Source organism: Juglans regia, chromosome 4, assembly GCF_001411555.2.
Source record: "Juglans regia cultivar Chandler chromosome 4, Walnut 2.0, whole genome shotgun sequence".
Lineage (NCBI taxonomy): Eukaryota > Viridiplantae > Streptophyta > Magnoliopsida > Fagales > Juglandaceae > Juglans > Juglans regia.
In genome coordinates this window covers 27,520,034-27,540,281 of record NC_049904.1, presented here as the reverse complement: position 1 = coordinate 27,540,281, position 20,248 = coordinate 27,520,034, and the positions used below count along the sequence as shown (strand labels likewise).

The following is a 20,248-nucleotide window of genomic DNA, read 5'->3' as shown; positions in this document are numbered from 1 at the left end:
ACCACGGTGAGCGACCTGGCTAATCTTCCCAGGTTTCTCTCTCTCTCTCTCTCTCATGACAGACGACCAATGGGCCAACCTCAGCACTTTGCCCATGCGGGTGCAAGGTGGCCGACTACCCGCTCACTAGGGGTGCGTGTTAGGCCTAATTCCACGAGAAATAATGCATTCAAGTTTTGAGCTACAATTGTGCACAATTTAGAGAGCCCTAAGCATCACTCGCCATTTAAGAACATGATCTTGATGGCAGCTATGCATGCAACTAATGAATCACTTACCATTTTTGTTGAAGGGAATCAATGTGTTAATATATTTTTAAATTGAGAAATGATACTTGCAGTCGTGAGCATGCAAACGTCGTGTAGTCACTTTGAAAAAAGTAAATAAATATAAGATTTATATGAAAATAAATTAATTTTTTAATAATAGATCCTACTTTTTTTCAAAGCGATTACACGGTATTTATGCATTCCACAATTGTATATAACATTACTTTTTTAAATTCTTGTTCGAATTTTAAAACTTTTAAGTTAGAAATAAAATAGATATATAAACTTAATGCTACTCAAATAATCTATAACATTATTAATAGTCTTTCTCTCACTTAAGCCTCTCAAGTTCTCATAAAAATTCTCTCTTAACGGACGAGATTCTTAGAACTGGCCTCGTTACTATACGGTGGGTTGAGAAAAGTTGAGCAAAAACATGTCATATTCTCTCAGACGTGTCTCATATTGATCGTACAAAAGGAAAGGTTATTTTTCATTTTACATTACTACTATGTGGAGAGGCAACATATACCAGCATTAGGTCGCAATTGCATGTAGACGTAGCATTTAACATGATCGTGGTCCTTTCTCCCCACTGCATCCCTTTTATTTCCGACCCCATCTCAAGTTGCATCAATTTCGGCCTGTCTAGACTCAAGATTCCCACTCAAGGCACTAACCTCCGCCCAACTTCCTCCTCCTCCTTCTCACATTTGTCCATTCACTCATATTGTCTATCAAAGAGACACGCACGGCACAAATAGATTCACAGGTCAAAACTCGTTCGAAGAAAAGTTATAGTTTTGCGCCATCCACATCTGCATGTGGTTTTCACGCGCCACCCCTTCTAATATCTCTTTTCGACACACACGCCAGATCACCGAACTCGCCATCACCAAATCTTTTAGATATGACATTTGAGACTAAAAAGAGACAAGTGCGTTGTCTTTATGGGCCGTCACAATTATCGAAATCTACCAGAGTTGGTCCAAACTGTAATTCGTCATTTTTCGCATCTATTTAACTACTTTCCTCTTTTTGTTTCCTTATTGTTAACTAAAATAAAAAAAAGAGTTTGTATCTCGGACATTTGTCTATAGAGATTGAGTTTTTATTTAGGCAGAAAGTGTTGTTTCTTAAACGTTTGTTTGTAGAGAGTATCAACAATAGTGAAGACCAGATCAGTTACAAAATGAAATAGTGTTCTTGTAGAACTCCAAATGCATTATTTTAATTTATGATATCATGTTTGATATGGAGACATTTTAAAATATATACAGTCATGAATGTAAGCTTTTTTTTATGAATGAATGATGACAATTCTCTTTAAAAAAAAAAATATCCAGAGTTGTTAGAAATATTTTATTATAAATTTTGAGAAATTCAGAGGATATTATACAAAAACTAAAAATCTAATTAACTCTTTGCAGACGCGTGATCCAAAGAGGTTCTAAAGGGTCCAAATACGAAAGATCACCTCACCTTCTCAACTTGGTCTTATTAAGTCACTTTTGGAGTAAACAAAAAGACTACCAACCACAAATGTTAATGGCCTAAATTATTTTATATTTTTTTATTTTAAATAATATTCACCCATCACTATCTACAATAAATCATCTTCGCCTTGATTGCTGAATTTCCTACTTTCTAAAAATTAAATAAATAAAAAATAGCAACAAATGGCAAAAAAAAAAAAAAAAGCCCAGAAATTTCTTTACGTACATATATGGTTTTCTTGTTCAATTTAAATTTATTTTATGTGAAAGATGGGTTTACTTTCTCTCTCTCTCTCTCTCTCAAGAAATGGTGTGATTTTGAAGTGGACGACCACGACACCGTTTTCAGACAAAATATTAGGGACCAATAATTAAAGAATATGCGGGTCACCACCACCACCATGAGATTATGAGGTGAAGATTCACTACTTCCACATTAAAAACTCAAATGATTGGTGCCGACATTTATCTAAATTTTATTATCAAATAAAAAAAAAAGTGTAAATTATATTATATATCATTATGGTTAAAATATTTCAAACATCACAATTAAATATTGTAATTTCTTTATAATTTCTTAAATATGATTGTTCAATTTGGATAAAGCACTAAAAATAATACTTTCAATTATTTTTAAAATATTTATGTAATATAAATTTTAATGATTAAGCATATTTGTACTCAAGATTAATACATATTGTATTATTATGTTTTTGTAATATTCTCTATTAAATCAATATTTATCTTTTAAAATAAAAAAATCTAAAAACTGGTAAATAATATCACATAAAAAATAGGAATGAAATGCATAATACTAATATATGTTGTTTATTGGGAAATAAATTCTAGTTATTGAACAAAGAAAGTAGCTAATAAATGAAGAAATAGAGAAAAGAAAAAAAAGGGTTTACGATGTTCTTTGAATCTTTTGAATAAAATAAGCCGTTTAAAGTTCTTTTGAATATCATGTATGATTCGAAAGATCCCATGGGTTCTCTCTCACAGCTTTTTACTTTTATTTTTATAATAATCTAATGATTATGATGAGTGATCATGTTCTGATATAAAATATCAAAGAAAATATAGTCGGCCGCCCAACTTGTATTCTTAAATTTGATCACTCGTTTTTTTTTTTTTTTTTTAAATTTAATGGTGAAGAAAATAACTATTATTAATGAAGTTGTGTACTTTTTTTAATGATTAAATATGTTAAAAAATATTAAAAAAATGAAAAAAAAATCTAAATGTATTAAGGTTGTGTTTAAGTAGTGAGATAATATAAGATATTTTGTGAATAATAATAAAAATATAATGAAAAAATAATAAAAAAATTATTAAATAGTTGTAATAAATAATAATAATAAAATTATAAATAGTAATGAATTATACTCTTCACTACCCAAACTAGTCCTAAGAACATGCCCTACAAGCGGGGCGACCTTAACATTGTCCAAATATTAGACTTTATCTCCCCCTTTTTTTTTTTAAAGGACAAACTTTATCTCTTTCCCTCTCTTTCATTTTTTTTCTAGAATAACATGAATCTAGATATGCTTATACTTGCATCATATCACAACTCCTAAAATTAGTGTTAGAATTTTAAAAATCTAAAATAAAAGAAGAGAATTCCTTAGGATCGATCGGGCTGGTTTAGTCAAATAACAGCCTCTCAATCACATAGCAACACTTAGGACTTCCACCACACTTATCCTAGACCAGCACTACATTAGAAATTATATCTCTCTTCGCGATTTCCCTCTCTCCATTCTCTCCCCCACGGACTCATACGATTTGTCTTCCATTCTCTCTCACGGAATCCTCTCCGCCACGACGACGACCCTCAACCCTCACCACCACCACAACAGTCCCTCTCTCCGTCGTCGCACGTGGAACTCAAGCCCCCCTCTTCACCACAATCCCCTCCCTCTTAATTGATTCTCACATTGAAGCCACCCTCTCAACCACTCTCCTCACTACCAGCCCTTAATCGTGACCCTCCTAGTGTCGCCACCGACATCTTTTTGGCATCAATCCAGTGCCACCGAGATTGCGGGTTTGCAATGGGTTTCATTGTGATTTTGAACTTATTCTCTATACTTGATGATCTAAGATTGCAGGTTTAATATGAGTTTCACTATAGTTTTGAATGAATTATGATTTGATTGTGGGTTGATTTTGGTTTGATTGGGTTTTGATGGAGAAGAGATGGAGATGTTCGACGTAGATGGGGGAGATCGGCGATAGAGATACGTTAGACTGAGATGATTGAGTCAGCATTGGCGTCGGCGTTGGACTAAGGGCAGTACACAGAGAGCAGCAACGAAGAGAATAATAGAGGACGGTGCAAATGAGAAACGGGCTAACACATACGAATTGATTCTCTGTGGTGGAGTGTATTTCTCTTAGAGTGTTTTTTCCTATGTGGCTTGAAATGAATGAATGGCTGTTTTGTGGGATTTGCAGCCCGACCGTTATGAAGCGCTTCTCATAAAAGAAGTATAGATACAACATATATAGACTTGCTCATTAGTTTACTGCTAATACTAAGGTGCTTCAACCTTTAATTTCACTTGTTAATTTAATCATTCTTATAAATCCAACAATTATCATCATGCCGTAAATGCATAAATGTTTATTAGAATTATTACATCATCTCAAATTTATCAATGCATCATCTTAATTCATGTATCACATCTTTATATTATTTATCATTCCATACATACAAAAGGAAATCTTGAAGATCATTTATAACATGTAAAATACTTAAAATAAATGATTATATAAAGCTCTCGAAAAAGTTGTTACACATGTTATAATATTTCAATTCTCTTGTTATTTTTATTTAATTTTATAATATATCATCTCAATTTCATTATAAAACATATTATTTTAGCATGATTTATAGTTCTAATAATGAATATATAATCAAAACGCTTCATAAGAAATTCTCGATCCTCTAATGTCCTTCCAAAATCGCATATTTCCATCTCCTTTGTGAGCCATATAAAAATGGGAGGCTATTAAAGAGGGTCAACATGTGGACTTCAAGTCGGGAAGATCCGGACTTGAAAAAATCCACGTGTAGGGTCCAGGATTATCCATGTAATCAGGTCATTAATAAATAATTATGCGCGACGGAGGAAAGCAGCCAGAAGAATCTCGGAAGTTGAGTAGTTGACCACGTTAATTGTGATTAGAGAGAGAGAGAGAGAGAGAGAGAGAGAGAGAGATTCTTAACCAAGGGTCCGGGGTCTAACTCGGCTAGCGACGTGACGAAATCGCTGAGCGACGCGATTGGGCACAACCCAATGAAAATCAGCCACGTAAGCACGAGACAGAGGCTGCCGCAGTACGGATTTCCGTCTAGGTTCAATGAACCTAGAAAGGGCGCTCTCTTCTCAGGTTCTTATTTAATCCTGAATTTCGACGGCCGACGAGAACAGGTCGAAAACAGAGAGTTAGAGAGAGAATTCAGAGATGGCGCTCGCTTTTGCTTCTTCTTCTTCTTTTGCATCCACCGCGGTTTCTGGTTCTAGCTTCCCATTTTCCTCTTCTTCTTCTGAGCTCAAAGGTGATTTTACTATAATTCAATTTCATTTCGTTTTATTTTCCTGAGTCTCCAAGGCCGTTAGATTTTGTTCGGTTACGTTGCATTTGGGTTTCGCGTTATCTGTAACTGAAATATCGTTTTTTTTTTGTGTTTGGATTTTCAGCTCCACAAATCGGTTCGTTCCAGCTATTGGATCGGGATCGCACTCATGCTCTATCCCGAGCCGTGAACTTCTCCCAAAGACGGTGCTCGGTCAAGCCGGTCAACGCCGAACCTAAACGGAATGACTCGATTGTCCCTCTTGCGGCAACGATTGCTGCCCCTGGTAAGTTTGTGCGTCAGCGGCTTTCAATTGATGATTTAAGTAATCATAATGGTGGTCTGTACAGAAACTCATTGTTTTGGTTTTGTATTTGAATCGTGCAGAAGTGGTGGAGAAGGTAGACGTGGAGGACTATGAGCGATTAGCTAAAGAGCTTGAAAATTCTTCCCCTCTAGAGATTATCGACAAGGCCCTTGAGAAGTTCGGCAACGACATTGCAATTGCGTTCAGGTAGCTTTCGCTTTTTCTAATTGTTACCATTCAATTCAAATTAACAACTTTTTTGTTAGTGGTCTACAATGGATTATTCGATTACCATATCCAGCTGAATGTGAATGTATTGCTGAATATGCGAAATTATCGTAACGAATGTCCGTTTTGTGTGGAGGGGATAATTGAGTATACAGTGTGATATAATACCAGAGGTTGAGGGGGAAATTTAAAACGTGCCACTATGTTGACAAATACTCATTGTTTTCTAAGAATATATACCACAACAATTCGCAAAGTCGCAAAGTTTCATACTGATATGGTAAACATACATTTTTTATTCAAAATACTAACTAGAGTTTCTAGAACCCTGTGATCACGGAATTTCATAAATTCTATCACGCACCATGTAATCTTTCCACAAATTCTCGCTGATTCAAATGGTGATGAAGCGGTTTTATGGGTAATAAATAAACAGAAAGTAATCATTATAAAATTGATTAAGGGGCTCGTGAAAGTTGCTTGTTGCGGCCATATTGAAATCTGTAATTCTATTAGGATTCTCTCCAATCTTGTGGCTTGATTTTGTTCGTAGGTTGCGTCTCAGGTTTTAGACCTATATCTAATCCTTGTATTTATAAGGACCATTCTCTGGGTAGATTTGTGGATTTGACCTTTTGCCCATTGAGGCGACCTGCTTAGTAACAAGTCTTTTTTTTTTCAGTGGTGCTGAAGATGTTGCTCTGATTGAGTATGCACATCTAACTGGTAGACCGTATAGAGTCTTCAGCCTGGACACTGGGAGGCTAAACCCAGAAACTTACCAATTCTTTGACCAAGTGGAGAAGCATTATGGCATCCGCATTGAATACATGTTTCCTGACGCTGTTGAAGTGCAGGCATTAGTAAGGAACAAGGGTTTGTTTTCTTTTTATGAGGATGGGCACCAGGAGTGTTGCCGCGTGAGGAAGGTAAGGCCCCTGAGGAGGGCCCTCAAGGGGCTTCGTGCCTGGATCACAGGCCAACGAAAAGATCAATCTCCAGGTACTAGGTCTGAGATTCCAATTGTCCAAGTGGACCCAGTGTTTGAGGGGATGGATGGCGGGACTGGTAGCTTGGTAAAGTGGAATCCAGTGGCAAACGTTCAGGGTCAAGACATATGGAACTTTCTCCATACCATGAATGTGCCTGTGAATTCATTGCATTCACAAGGATACATCTCAATTGGTTGTGAGCCATGCACAAGGCCGGTCTTACCAGGGCAGCATGAGAGGGAGGGAAGATGGTGGTGGGAGGATGCCAAGGCTAAGGAGTGTGGCCTCCACAAAGGAAATATCAAGGAAGAAAACACAGCTCAACTAAATGGTATTGAAAATGGAGCAGCCGATGCAAATGGAACTGCCACGGTTCCTGACATTTTCAACGGCCAGAATCTGGTTAACTTGAGCAGAAATGGAATAGAGAATTTGGCAAGATTGGAGAAACGGAAAGAACCATGGATTGTTGTGCTCTATGCACCATGGTGCCCCTTCTGCCAGGTAAATAATTTCACAGAAATTTCTGAATTCACTGTTTCCTACGTTTTCTGAATTACTCTGATCATCGGATTTTGTGTGGATTGTGAACAGGCAATGGAAGCCTCATACGTTGAGTTGGCTGAGAAATTAGCAGGGACGGGGGTTAAGGTGGGAAAGTTCAGGGCAGACGGGGAGCATAAGGAGTATGCCCAGCGAGAACTGCAACTAGGAAGCTTCCCCACAATACTTTGCTTCCCCAAAGGATCTTGTCGGCCAATAAAGTATCCTTCCGAGAAGAGGGATGTTGAATCCTTGATGGCTTTTGTCAATGCTCTTCGGTGATGGGAATGTAGGGTACTTTTTAGGGGGGAAGGTAAATAAGTTTTGCTTTTTCTATCACAGCAAAATTGGTACTCATTACGTGACAGTAGTATTAAAATTAAGAGAGAAAGTGTCTTTGTATATTGTTGGGTATTCGTTTTCCTTTTTAATTTTGTTGTTGTTATTGGTGTAAGAGTAGCTTGTAATATGCAATTTTGGAAGTTTATTGTTCATCTTGTGCTTCAGTGGAAGGCAGTAGGGGCTCCCGATGGTATCAAACAATTCATGACATCGGATTTTCTCGTCTAACCAAGGAAAATATAAATTAAAAAAAAATGGGGTTGGGCTCATTTGGCTCATATCCTCACTTTGTGATACAGTATACGGTATACATTATGTTTAACATTTTTTGGACTCCTAGCGAATAAACAAGGAAAGTTGTCACTTAGAGTATTGGTATTGGATTGACTATTTTATTCTTTAAATTTTGACTAATATGTAATTTTTATTTTTATTTTTAACTAATCATTTAAAATTTAAAGTCTACATTAGATTAGTCATCACACTCTTTATAATAATAATTTTTTTAATATTTTTATAATTAATTTTTATTTTTTAATTAATTCTATTTTCATAACCTCCTATAATTTTTAACAATCATATTTATTTACATTTTCATAATCTAATAAATAAAGTTTCATCATACGATATCAATATTATCAACACAATTTCATCGAGAGAAGAAGAAGGCAGAGACACGAGAGAGGGAAGAAGAAAAGAGATGAGAAAAAAAAGGAAAGAAATTGTGGGAGAGAGAGGGAAGAAGAATGCAGAAACGCGAGAGACAAAGAGAAGAAGAAGAAAGAAAGAAAGAAGAGACGCGGGAGAGAAATAGGGAATGAGAAGAAAGAAAGAAATCGTGGGAGAGAGAGCCGAAAACAATAAACAATTCGTTTAGATTTGGTATAGATCTTTTCATCTTTGAAAAGAAAGATGAAATTACTGTAACTCAAATTTAATATGAAATGGGTTTGAAGAAGCCGATGTGGATCAGTTATCTATAAAATTATTTAAATTTAAAGATGAAGTAGACTTTTTGAAGAAATCGATGCAGATGCTCTAAACATTTTTGTAATATGTTAGATGGAAAATGATAAGGATCCTGAGAGCATTAGCATTGGATTGACTATCCTATTCTTCAAATTTTGACTAATATGTAACTTTTTCACTTTTAACTAATCATTCAAAACTTGAAGTCTACATTGAATTAGTCATCACACTCTCTATAATAATAAAATATTATTATTTTTTATTATTTATATTTTTTTATTAATTTTTATTTTATTTTCATAATCTTTAATAACCTCCAACAAATCATATTCATTTTTATTTTCACAATCTAACAATCTATAATATAATAATCTCATATATATATAGAGTAAAATCTCATATGAATAGAAATATAATATCTATAATATAATAATCTTAAAAAATACTTTTAGATTTGCTATAGTTCTTTTCATATTTAAAAAGAAAAATAGATTTACTGTAGCTTATAGTTTGGATGAAAACAATTTAGCTAATTCAATGTGGAGCAAATATGGATGATATTTGCTAAATTTGAAGATGAAAAGACATTTGGCTAATCCAATGCCAATGCTCTGAGAGGGGATCCCGTTCTTCTGCTCCAAATTTTTATTTTATTTTTTAGTTTTTTTTATATAGTGATTAAGAAAACATTATTTAATAATATTGTGAACATTTTTTCTTGTTTTAAATATTAAGTGTTAAAAAAATTATTAAAAAGACACTTTTAAATATTTTTTTCAAATAATTTATTAATACTTTTAAATACTTTTAGAAAAATAAAATTCATAATATTATTAAACAACATTTTCTTAATCACCCAGTGGAATCTCTAGCATTGCCCTATGTTAGATTCAAGTTACGTTTAGTTTAGATGGTAAGGTAGGTATTATCATATATTCTATGAATAATAATGAAAAATTAATAAAAAATAATGATAGAATATTGAATAGTAATAAAAAATATATAAAAAATAATAATAATATAATGAATCATTGCTCTTAAGGAATAACTTGATTTAGGGCAGCTCAAATATTTTCTGAGAATGAGATAGAGTTCCATCCAAGAAAGGAATTTATATTAGCTAGATAAAATATGCATCGGAAATTCTTCCTAATACTGGCGTTCTCGGTTTTAAACCAACGTCTACTCCTCTGCTTCTCATCTCATGCTTTGCAAGTCTGATGATATTTTACTTTGAGGATCCTTCTTATAGAAGGTTGATCGGCAGATTGTTATATTTAACACAAGAAACAGCAGCCGCTCAAAGTAGTCCGCTCAAATTGACTGCTTCCAATATTTTAGATTTTTTTTTCATATTTTTTAAATATATTTAAGTATTTTAAAAAAATAAAAAAAAAATCTCAATATATTTAAAATCAATTTTTTAATTACTAAGTAAAAAAAATAATAATATAATTTTTTTTTTATCAAACGGTCAACTTAAACGTTCAAATAGAGAGGCAAAGTAGTTTTTTTCCTTGACACACACCATATATGACATTATTTTCTCAGTACATCATCTCAGTTAGTTTTTGGATTCCCCTAAGTGTTCCTGACCTTCAAGTTGCTCATAGAATTTTAGGATACATCAAAGGTTCTCTTAAGGCATATGCAGAGTCGGATTGGGCCAGTTGCCCTAGGGCTGAGCAAAAATCCAACAATCCGACTCCGTTCCGGCTCTGCTCCGAGTCCGCTCCGACTCCGACTCCGCTCCGATCCGCCTCCGACAATCCGCCTCTGCCTTCACCTCCGCCTCCGACTTGGTCCTCTGACTCCGCCTCCGATTTTATACATATTTTATAAAAATATATGTGTTTTTCTATATATTAATCATTTAAATTTTATACAACTATATCTTATATAGTTAGTTAAACTTAATAATATACTAGTTAAATAATATATTTATACTATAATATATAGACTAAATTGACTAATAAATAATAATAGTTTAGTATATGACTATATGTAAATATCATACTATTACAAATTTACAATATTACTACCATGTTACATGTAAGTTGTAACACTAAATTACTAATGTATAAATATAATAACATGTAATACTAATTTATATATAATATACTATAAACACTAAGATGCATAATAACATCAACATGTAATACTAATGGATAAACACTAATCTATAAATTTAGAATAACATATAATACTAATGAATAATAACTAAAGTATTATTCATATAAATTTTATATAACAATATCTTGTATTAATTATATTTTTTGACTTAACAAATTCTCAACATATTCATTTTGATAAATATATTAGTAATACTAATATACATTAGTATATTAATTAGATTTATGGTCTAATACTAATACTATTAGTAATCCACTTTAACTAATACTAATATTTATACTAATACTATTATAGACTATAGTTATAACTTATAGTATTATACCTACACTAAATCACTGATTCACTATAACTTATACTAATATAGTTATGTTAAATCACTATAACTAAAACTAATGTAGTTATACTAATCATTATAACTATATATAGTATTAATATCACTATTAGTATAATATATAGTATTAATAATAACTAATACTAATATAACTATTAGTATAACTAATGTCACTACTAGTATAACTAATACTAATATTAATATACAAATACTATTAGTGTATTACTAATATTTATATATATTAATATATATATCAAGTATAAGAGATTAGAGATTTAATATATATAATATTAAATCACTAACATACTAATAGTATGATACTATAGTATTAGTAATTATACTATAAGATATAGTAATAGACTAATAGTATAATATATTAATACTATATTATATATAAAATAGTAATACTATATTTTGAATCTTCATTTCATATACGGTGCCTTTTTTTTTTAATATTCATATATAATAATATATATCAAATATATATTATATATATATAATATAATTAAAAATAGATTCATAGTAATTATAATAGTATACTATAGTAACTATACGGTGCTTTTTTTTTAATCTTCATTTCGTATACGGTACCTTTGTTTATTGTAGTGATTAGTTGGATGTGGATATGGAATCATGGACGATGGGAGTACATGTAAAAATATGACTTTCTTTTTATTTTTTGAATGTATGTTAGTATGTTACTTGTTTTATTTAGTTGTATTTTTTTATTATAATCAAAAGTTTAATAAGTTTGGATTGTAATTTTGAGAAAATTGAAATTTGAAAGCCCACAATTTTTTTTTTAAAGTGGGTCAAATATGAAGTTAAAAAAAAATTAAAAAAAAAAGTCAAAAAATCCGACTCCGATCCGAATCCGCTCCGACAAGTCGGAGTCGGATTCTCTACATGTCGGAGTCGGAGGTCGGATTCGACCTCCGACAAAGTCGGAGTCGGAGTCGGAGGTTGGGCCCTCCGACTCTGAAATTGTCGGTGCTCAGCCCTAAGTTGCCCTGATTTTATTTTAGGTTAATCTGTATTTCTTGGTCACTTTTTGATTTTCTTGGAAATTAAATAAACAACATGTTGTATCCAAATCATCTGTTGAAGTCGAATATAGATCCATGGCTTTAGCTATATGTGAACTTAATTGGATTCTTTATTTGATTTGAGACTTGCCTGTTGATCATGATAAAGCTACTTTACTTTTTTGTGACAATCAAGCATCCTTTCATATTGCTGCTAACCCCATATTTCACAAGAAAACAAAATATTTTGAGTTGGATTGTCATCTTATCTGAGGTAAAGTTCAAGAAGGCATTATTTGTACTTTGCATGTTGCATCTGAAAATCAAGTTGCTGATCTCTTGGCCAAGCTACTTGTATTTGGTCTTTTTCATTTTTTGATGTCCAAGATGGGTGTTTTAAGCATATACACTCCATCATCTTGAAGGGGATTTATTAAGATTGTAATCCCTTTATATAATAGCACAATTTACATATTTTGCATACGTCATCAATGCATCATACTAACTCAACTATGAGCTAGTTAGGTTAGTTAGCCTTTAGTTAGCTTTCTTGATTTATAAAAAGCTGTCTTTGAAACAATTTTTTCAACCAATACAGAAAAATTTCATTTCCAAGATCTTCCAACTTCATTTTGTAATAACAGTCCCGATAAATACTTATTCTACTTGCAAAGGGAAATAGGTAAAAAAAATTTTATGTACAGTCACTTTGACGTACTCATTACGCACTTTATTAATGTGATTGACTGCGTCATTTTTTTAATATAAAATAACTGTTTTGACTAATCAAATCAATAGAGTGAATATAAAATACGTAAAAATGATTGTATGTAACAAAACTCGTAAACGAGCATTCGTATTTCGGGATTGCAATTGCAGTGGCAGTGCAGTTGAGCAACCTGGTGGCTGTTGATGTGGTTGAGCAGCATATCAGAGGCTCCATTCTTAGTAGCCACCTGCCTTAAACTCAATAAGTTCTGAACTTTGTATTAGCAAAATTGATTACAAAAAATCTCATTGGCAATGAGTCAATATGACATGTTAATTTATTAATGAAAAATCTTACCGTCACAAAGAGATCACATAAAAATAAATTTATATATCAGATTAGTTTGAATGTTTATTTTTATAAAATTTCTTTATAACTAAAATATTTCTATTTATTAATTAAGATAGATGGTTGTGTGTACAATTATGCTCAAAATATTCTTCCAATCAAGGGTCCATTAATAATTTAATTTATTGCCTATCATGCTCAGCCTTTAGCTAAAGAAAAAAACACAACCTTTTCTTATTTGACATGAGTACTGCCTGTAGGGAGTACTGAGAACTGACCCACATTTATATTTAGCCCTATTTATGCTCGTGACCGGCTGCAGGTTATGTTACCTCAGCTACTCTGGATTTTCAATTTTGTATGCTGGCTGGCAGAGTCTTCATACACTCTAATTTTAGTACACCTCTTGATGCTTCATGTCTGTCTCAGTTTTGGTACAGTTATACTATTAAAGAATATTTTAGTTACAGAAAAGTAATTTTATAAAAATAAATTCATAAATTAACGATATTTTATTATGATATGTCAAATTATAAAATTATTTTTATTATAAAGTAATCTAATATATCACATAAAATTACGTTAATTTATAAGTTTACTTTTACGACAACAATACTACTAATACCATTGCATTATTCCTCGCAATCCTGGAGTTTCTGGCACCGTACTTACTTATATTGGTGCAAAAAAGAAGTGAAAAATAAAAAACATCAAAGGCCCACTTCAGCAAAATTAAATAAATGTAGTAGTGTCATGAATTAACCTATACTTTTCATGTGTTGCCCTACTAGTAATCATAATTCCGTGTGGTTAGCACTAACCCATACTTTTTTTTTTTTTTTTTCTTGTGCAAAATTAAAGTATAGTTGAGTTTTTTCTGTCCTCTAAATTGCTCTTTGTCAAAATGGTGGTGACCTACTTATTCATGCCCACTCATGAACTAAAAAGCGGTACAATGGTCATGATGAAATGAATTGAGGGAGGTTATAATTATTTATTTATTTGTTATTTTAAAAAATGTTTCTAAGTTGGAAATTTGGAATAGAAAATACCTTGTTTATATTCATCCACACCTTATGAAAAAATAAAAATATAGGTGTGAGATGTGAAAGTGAATAGTGACTTATGTATAAAATTCTCTATTTCGCCTACAAATCAAATATATACCTATTTCGACTTTCAATTTCAACTTTAAAAGTCGAAGGTCTATGCGGATTCAGATTCTTTATAATTTATGTCGGAATTTTAAAATTTAGATTGAAAGAGATAGATATATAAAGTAGGTTTTACTATATTTATTAAATAATTAATGTTATCTGAATAGATGTTGAATAAATTCGTGAAATCTACTTTATACATCAATTTCTTCTAGCCTTCAAACCTTAAAATTTGGAATGCCTTCGTAGGGTTTGAAAAATGGTGCTGCGCTGCTCAGCTCAGCTCCTATGCCACATGTTGCTAACTTTCGGCCACAGTTCATGAGGTTATTCCTAGGAATTCAATCAAAGAAATGTGTCGTCTTAACACTCTTGGACATCTTTAGGGAAACCAAAAAGTTGAGAGACCACAAACATGCACTGCCTCCTTTGAGTAATGCCTTCACTTTCCTTCCTTCACACTGTAGATCTCTCGGGATCTGTCAGACTTCAGACCTCTCTCTAGACGCCAAATAAAACCACAGTCAAACAAAAGAATCCAAAACACAAAGAAAGAAAGAAGTCTTTGGAAGATAATGCAAGGATCTATAGCTGAACCAGCAGCAGTGGGTGAGGAAGTAAAGCTGAAGCTCCTCTTCCATAATGGCAGCCTCTAAGATCACCCTCCTCACCATCTTCTCCATCTTGACAATACTTTCCCCAGTCTCCCAAGGTAAATAAACACAACTGAAAAATAAAGAAGAACCACCAATTTTGTACATTTATCTTCAGTTCTTTACGTTCTGTGTTGCAGCTAAACCAGTAGGATTCCAACGAATCAAGCAGCACCAGAAGGCACAAGGCACAGGCACCGAACCCTTTGTGGGTGTGAACATTGGTACTGATGTTTCAAATCTACTGTCACCGTCAGCCATTGTATCTTTCCTCCAACTTCAAAAGATCAGCCACGTCCGCCTCTACGATGCCTACCCTGACCTCCTCAAGGCTTTGGCTCACACCAACATCCGCGTTGTCATCAGCGTCCCCAACAATCAGCTCCTCGCCATTGGCTCCTCCAATGCCACCGCCGCCGCCTGGGTCGGCCGAAATGTCGTCAGTTTTTTTCCAGATACCCTCATCTCCGCCATTGCTGTCGGCGACGAGGTCTTGACCACCGTGACCTCCTCAGCTCCTCTCCTTCTTCCGGCCATAGAGTCCCTCTACAGCGCTTTAGTCGCGGCAAACCTTCACACCAAGATCAAGATTTCGAGCCCACATGCCGCCTCGATAGTTCTTGATCCTTTCCCACCTTCGCAAGCTTTTTTTAACCAGAGCTTGAGCTCTGCTATCCTTCCTCTGCTTCAGTTCCTTTCAAGAACTGGGTCCCCTTTGATGATGAACCTTTATCCTTACTATGTGTTTATGCAGAACAAAGGTGTGGTTCCACTGGACAATTCTCTGTTTAAACCCTTGACACCCGCTAAAGAAATGGTTGACCCAAATACTCTGCTTCGCTATACCAACGTGCTGGATGCCATGATTGACGCGGCCTATTTCTCAATGAAGAACCTCAATGTCACTGACGTTCAGGTCCTCGTCACCGAGAGCGGTTGGCCTTCAAAGGGTGATTCTAAAGAGCCTTATGCCACAGTTGAGAATGCTGATACATATAATTCGAACCTGATCAGGCATATTCTTGACCGTAAAGGAACCCCTTTGCACCCGGAGATCACTTCCAGTGTGTATATATACGAGTTGTTCAATGAAGACCTGAGGTCCCCGCCAGTTTCGGAGGCGAATTGGGGGTTGTTTTATTCGAATTCCACCCCGGTGTACTTGCTTCACGTTTCGGGAAGTGGGTCTTTTCTGGCCAACGACACGACGAACCAGACGTACTGTGTGGCAATGGATGGAATGGAGCCGAAGACGTTGCAGGTGGCGTTGGATTGGGCGTGTGGACCGGGGCGGGCGAATTGCTCGAAGATTCAGCCAGGGGAGGATTGCTACCAGCCTAACACTGTAAAGGGTCACGCTTCTTATGCGTTCGATAGCTATTATCAGATGGAAGGGAAGTCTGCCGGTTCTTGCGACTTCAAGGGTGTGGCCATGATCACCACCACTGACCCAAGTAAGTTTTTAATCATATATGGATTTCATACAACTTGGGTGTTTGAGATAGTCTTTGGATTCAATGTAATAAGCCAGCCACTGTTCTTCTTTCTATAATCTGTGATTTCCTGCTGCAATTCAACTCGTTCTGCTGTCACCTAGGTGTCATTTGTGGCTAATTGTCTCATTGTCTAGTTTAGTAAAAACCTTAAAAGAACAAAACTTGTAGTTTTGATTGCTTTATTGGAGTTATAGTTTTGGTTGCTTTATTGGCCAACTCCATTCCAATGGAGTAAAACAGAAAACACAAACTCCACGGCTTCAATCACGGAGAACTCAGTGGTCAAAAGTCATCAATCACTCCGATAACTCGAGAGCAAGTGATGTGTGGCACCCACCTGCCAGAGGCACGGTTGTCTCCTTATGTGATTGGAATGTGGGAAAAAAGGCCTTGATAATTGCATTTCCTAATTGAAACCGTGAACAACGATTTTCTCTGCTGGACCCTGGCACAGTGGCAATCCAAAAGATTCCGGAAATGTTGTCCTGGCCAAGAGTCGCAGTCTGAATGAGTGCTTTCTTACCATATGTATCACTGCAGACAGGATTCCATTACATGTCATGAGCATGCATTATTGACTCGTATCTATCTACTAGAGATTGCTTAGGCCAAATGGGCTCCAGTGACGCTCCACACATTTGTACATTTTCTCCTGATTGATTTTGTAATTTATATATGAATGTAATCTTTTCTTTTCTGGGAAATTTATTTGCAGGTCACGGGAGCTGTATATTTCCAGGAAGGTGAGAAATAGTACTGATTGTTTTAGTTCATCATACCCTTTTCATCATAAGTTAATAACTTCATTGCTCTTCTCTCTTCTCCCATGGATATAAAAAACTACAAAATGTAAATTTTTGGTATCAAATTTCAGTTAAACTTGCCATTATTTTGACGAAAGCTGCATTGTGTTCTTATCAAATTAAACTGTATTAAAATCTGTGTACAGTAAGAAGGTAACCAACAAGAAAAGACAGGTGGTGAACTCGACACAAGTAAGTGGTGCAGCAGACAGTCTTAGATTCGTCCCCTTCTGCAGCTGGCGAACAAGGGGTGTTCTTTTATACATAGCTTTCATTATTTTGTTGTTGTATATTCCTTTAATGACTCCATTGTGAGTTAGAAAACCAAACAAAATTTGTAATTTGTTTTTTTTTTTTTTAATTTGGAATAAATCTGTTCATGAACCCCTTGCTTTTCTTTTTCTTATTTTTTTGAATTGTTATGGACCCCACTTTGTGTTGGAAATATTTTTAAAATAATATATATTATATTTATTATTAATAATATGTTTGGACTTATTTTTGAAAGTTGTGAATTATTTTAGAAAGAGAAAAATTAAGGAAAGTTTATAAGCAATTTAAGCTATTGCTTATGGTTATAACATTTTGGGTCTGCATTACAAGTCAAATTAGATTCTTGGCTTGGTGGTATAGAACACTTGAATTGATAAAGTGGGTAGATGTTCGAAATACAACAAGGTACCTTTTTAAGGTTTATTGTGGAAAATGGGCTGGGACACAGTCAGCCCATGCATCTGGGCGTGCGGCCCAAGGCGTTTGGCACACAGGTGCTGCAAATAAAATGCAAAAGGCACAACGTTTGGGAGTTGAACTTAGGCAGACCGGATGGAGGGAAGCAACGAGATTGTTGGACTAATGTCACTTGGTAACAGTCAGAATAAATATACCTATTCGGATTAGATTTTAGAAAAATGAAATTACATCTTTTGACCTTATATAAAATATAAATAGACCCATTGGCCTACGAATTATAAAATGACATAGTTCAAGAAAGCAATTTCGAAATTCTCTCTCTTCCAAAAACTTTTTATTTCTTCAAAACTTATTATTAGGATCTGTTCATTCTGTAGAGAACACATTTTTAATTTATTGGTTGAATAGTAAAATCTAAGAATATTCGAGATCTAATTTTGTGTGTGCATAACGCAGTTAGACAAATAGACTTGTTCTGAATTTCATTGTATCTTGGAGGCAAATTCGCTTATAACCCATGTGTATACCATTATTGGTGAGGACGAATATTATCTTAAAGAAAACGACATTTGTAATGCACATTGAAACAAACTTTTTTCTCACTGTTTTTGTTTGGCAGCCCCTTTTGCACCAACACTTTGTAGCATACGAGTTATGGAGCCACCAAAGCAATATGGACATATTGTACTCGATGTTTCTTGTTCATTAATGTCTGGAGAGAGGGATCAATGGCCTAACCTCCATTATTTCAAATGCTTAATGGAGGAGGCTATGGCGGCGTGGAGGGTAGGCTATAGCCACCTTGGGCTGCCCGCGGTGAATTCCATCCCTCCACCCTCCACCCTTCCCTGCATAGGGTGGGGTTTTTTTTAATTGTTTTTAGATTTATTTAAGGGTTCTTTTAAGACTGGATGATGCTGGTTGGCTAAAAGGGGATGGAAACAACCATCTATTATGGTCATACATAAATGCATAATTTTGAGCTTGAAGATAAAAATTACCCCAAATTGCTAAAGCAATGGGAGTCAATGAATGCACCAGTAATACAGCATTGCCGATTATCAAAATGTATATTGATTATTCCCTTGAGAAACGTTTTGTGTTTGCCAAGGACGGAGGGAGGGCATGGGATTATTTGGCCAGGTTATATGTGTAACATACCTGATTGGTAGTGTTTGAATGACTAGAAAATATAAAAGAAAATATAAGAAAATAAGTTAAATTCGAGATTGACATAGCCTTCAAGAAAAATAGAGAAAAGAGAATAAAAAAATATTTTTATTAATAACTCTGAATATCCTCACAAGTTCCTCATTCTACTACATATATTACTTCTCTCTTGGACAACAGGCCACTTACTCCAACGGAAACATAACTCCAACGGAAACATAAAGCCACAATTAAAATATAACTAATAATAAATGGGCCTTGGCCCGACTCAACAAGACTCGTGCAAATAAACTTAACTACTAAGCTCTTATTACTTAACCCAAGCCTACTATGACTTTGATCCTTCGTATCTATATTGCAGAGGTGTGACAATATGCCCATGAAAATGAGTCCAATTTTGCTAAGAAATTTCGTCTGGAGATGGAGATTCAGGCTGTGAAACAAAGCGGTTTCCCCCATAACAGTATTGTATTGTTTTATGCAATGTCATGTGCAGATTCTGTCTGTATTCCTGTGATGCTCCTCTTTGTATGTAGTTTGGGTTTGCTTCAAAGGTTTGGCCAAGTGATTTATAACGATGGTTCCTGCATTTCTTCGAACATACTATAGCGACACTGTTTTACCTCTGAAACCCAAAGTTTGCTTTCTCATCCTCAGCTGCAACTGTCGTAGTTTGAAAGTTGTGATCTTTGATCAAGAGAAAAGACATGAAAGATAACTTGGGTGACCAGGCTTGAACTCTTGGAAACACTTGCTTCTGTTCACACTGTTCAAACGAAATGGCTAAGGGTTGAACAAAACGAAGATAGATTTGATTGGAAACTAAAAAAAAAACAAAGAGATTCTCAGATATATATATATATATATATATATATATTTTGGCATAATCGAGCTACTTGCCGAACGGAAGAACCGCCGCAATATGAAGAAGTGACAGAAGCAGTGTTTTTGGGTTGTAGAAAGAAAAAGGAAAATTCAACACAAAAGACGCAAAA

General features: G+C 34.5%; 2 protein-coding genes across 2 annotated transcripts; both read left to right on the top strand.

The window, feature by feature from the left end:
• The first annotated feature begins 4,988 nt into the window (after positions 1–4,988).
• LOC109006940 (5'-adenylylsulfate reductase 3, chloroplastic-like) lies at positions 4,989–7,994 on the top strand. Its single transcript, XM_018986387.2, has 5 exons — positions 4,989–5,336; positions 5,479–5,640; positions 5,742–5,868; positions 6,572–7,385; positions 7,476–7,994. The coding sequence occupies exons 1-5, from the start codon at positions 5,243–5,245 to the stop codon at positions 7,704–7,706; spliced, it is 1,428 nt and encodes a 475-aa protein (XP_018841932.1). The 5' UTR covers positions 4,989–5,242; the 3' UTR covers positions 7,707–7,994.
• A 6,645-nt stretch (positions 7,995–14,639) lies between these two features.
• Positions 14,640–17,790, top strand: LOC109017047 (glucan endo-1,3-beta-glucosidase 1-like). The gene is made up of 4 exons (XM_018999375.2): positions 14,640–15,150; positions 15,232–16,545; positions 17,303–17,330; positions 17,537–17,790. Exons 1-4 carry the CDS (start codon positions 15,081–15,083, stop codon positions 17,703–17,705), a joined length of 1,581 nt encoding a protein of 526 aa, XP_018854920.2. The 5' UTR covers positions 14,640–15,080; the 3' UTR covers positions 17,706–17,790.
• The last annotated feature ends 2,458 nt before the right edge of the window (positions 17,791–20,248 follow it).

Excerpts from the sequence above, each read along its gene's own strand:
- LOC109017047 (XM_018999375.2), top strand. The coding sequence starts at position 15,081 with ATGGCAGCCTCTAAGATCACCCTCCTCACCATCTTCTCCATCTTGACA. Across the intron at positions 15,151-15,231 it reads ACTTTCCCCAGTCTCCCAAG|CTAAACCAGTAGGATTCCAA; the intron begins GTAAATAAACAC and ends TCTGTGTTGCAG. Across the intron at positions 16,546-17,302 it reads GATCACCACCACTGACCCAA|GTCACGGGAGCTGTATATTT; the intron begins GTAAGTTTTTAA and ends ATTTATTTGCAG.
- LOC109006940 (XM_018986387.2), top strand. The coding sequence starts at position 5,243 with ATGGCGCTCGCTTTTGCTTCTTCTTCTTCTTTTGCATCCACCGCGGTT. Across the intron at positions 5,641-5,741 it reads GGCAACGATTGCTGCCCCTG|AAGTGGTGGAGAAGGTAGAC; the intron begins GTAAGTTTGTGC and ends TGAATCGTGCAG. Across the intron at positions 5,869-6,571 it reads GACATTGCAATTGCGTTCAG|TGGTGCTGAAGATGTTGCTC; the intron begins GTAGCTTTCGCT and ends TTTTTTTTTCAG.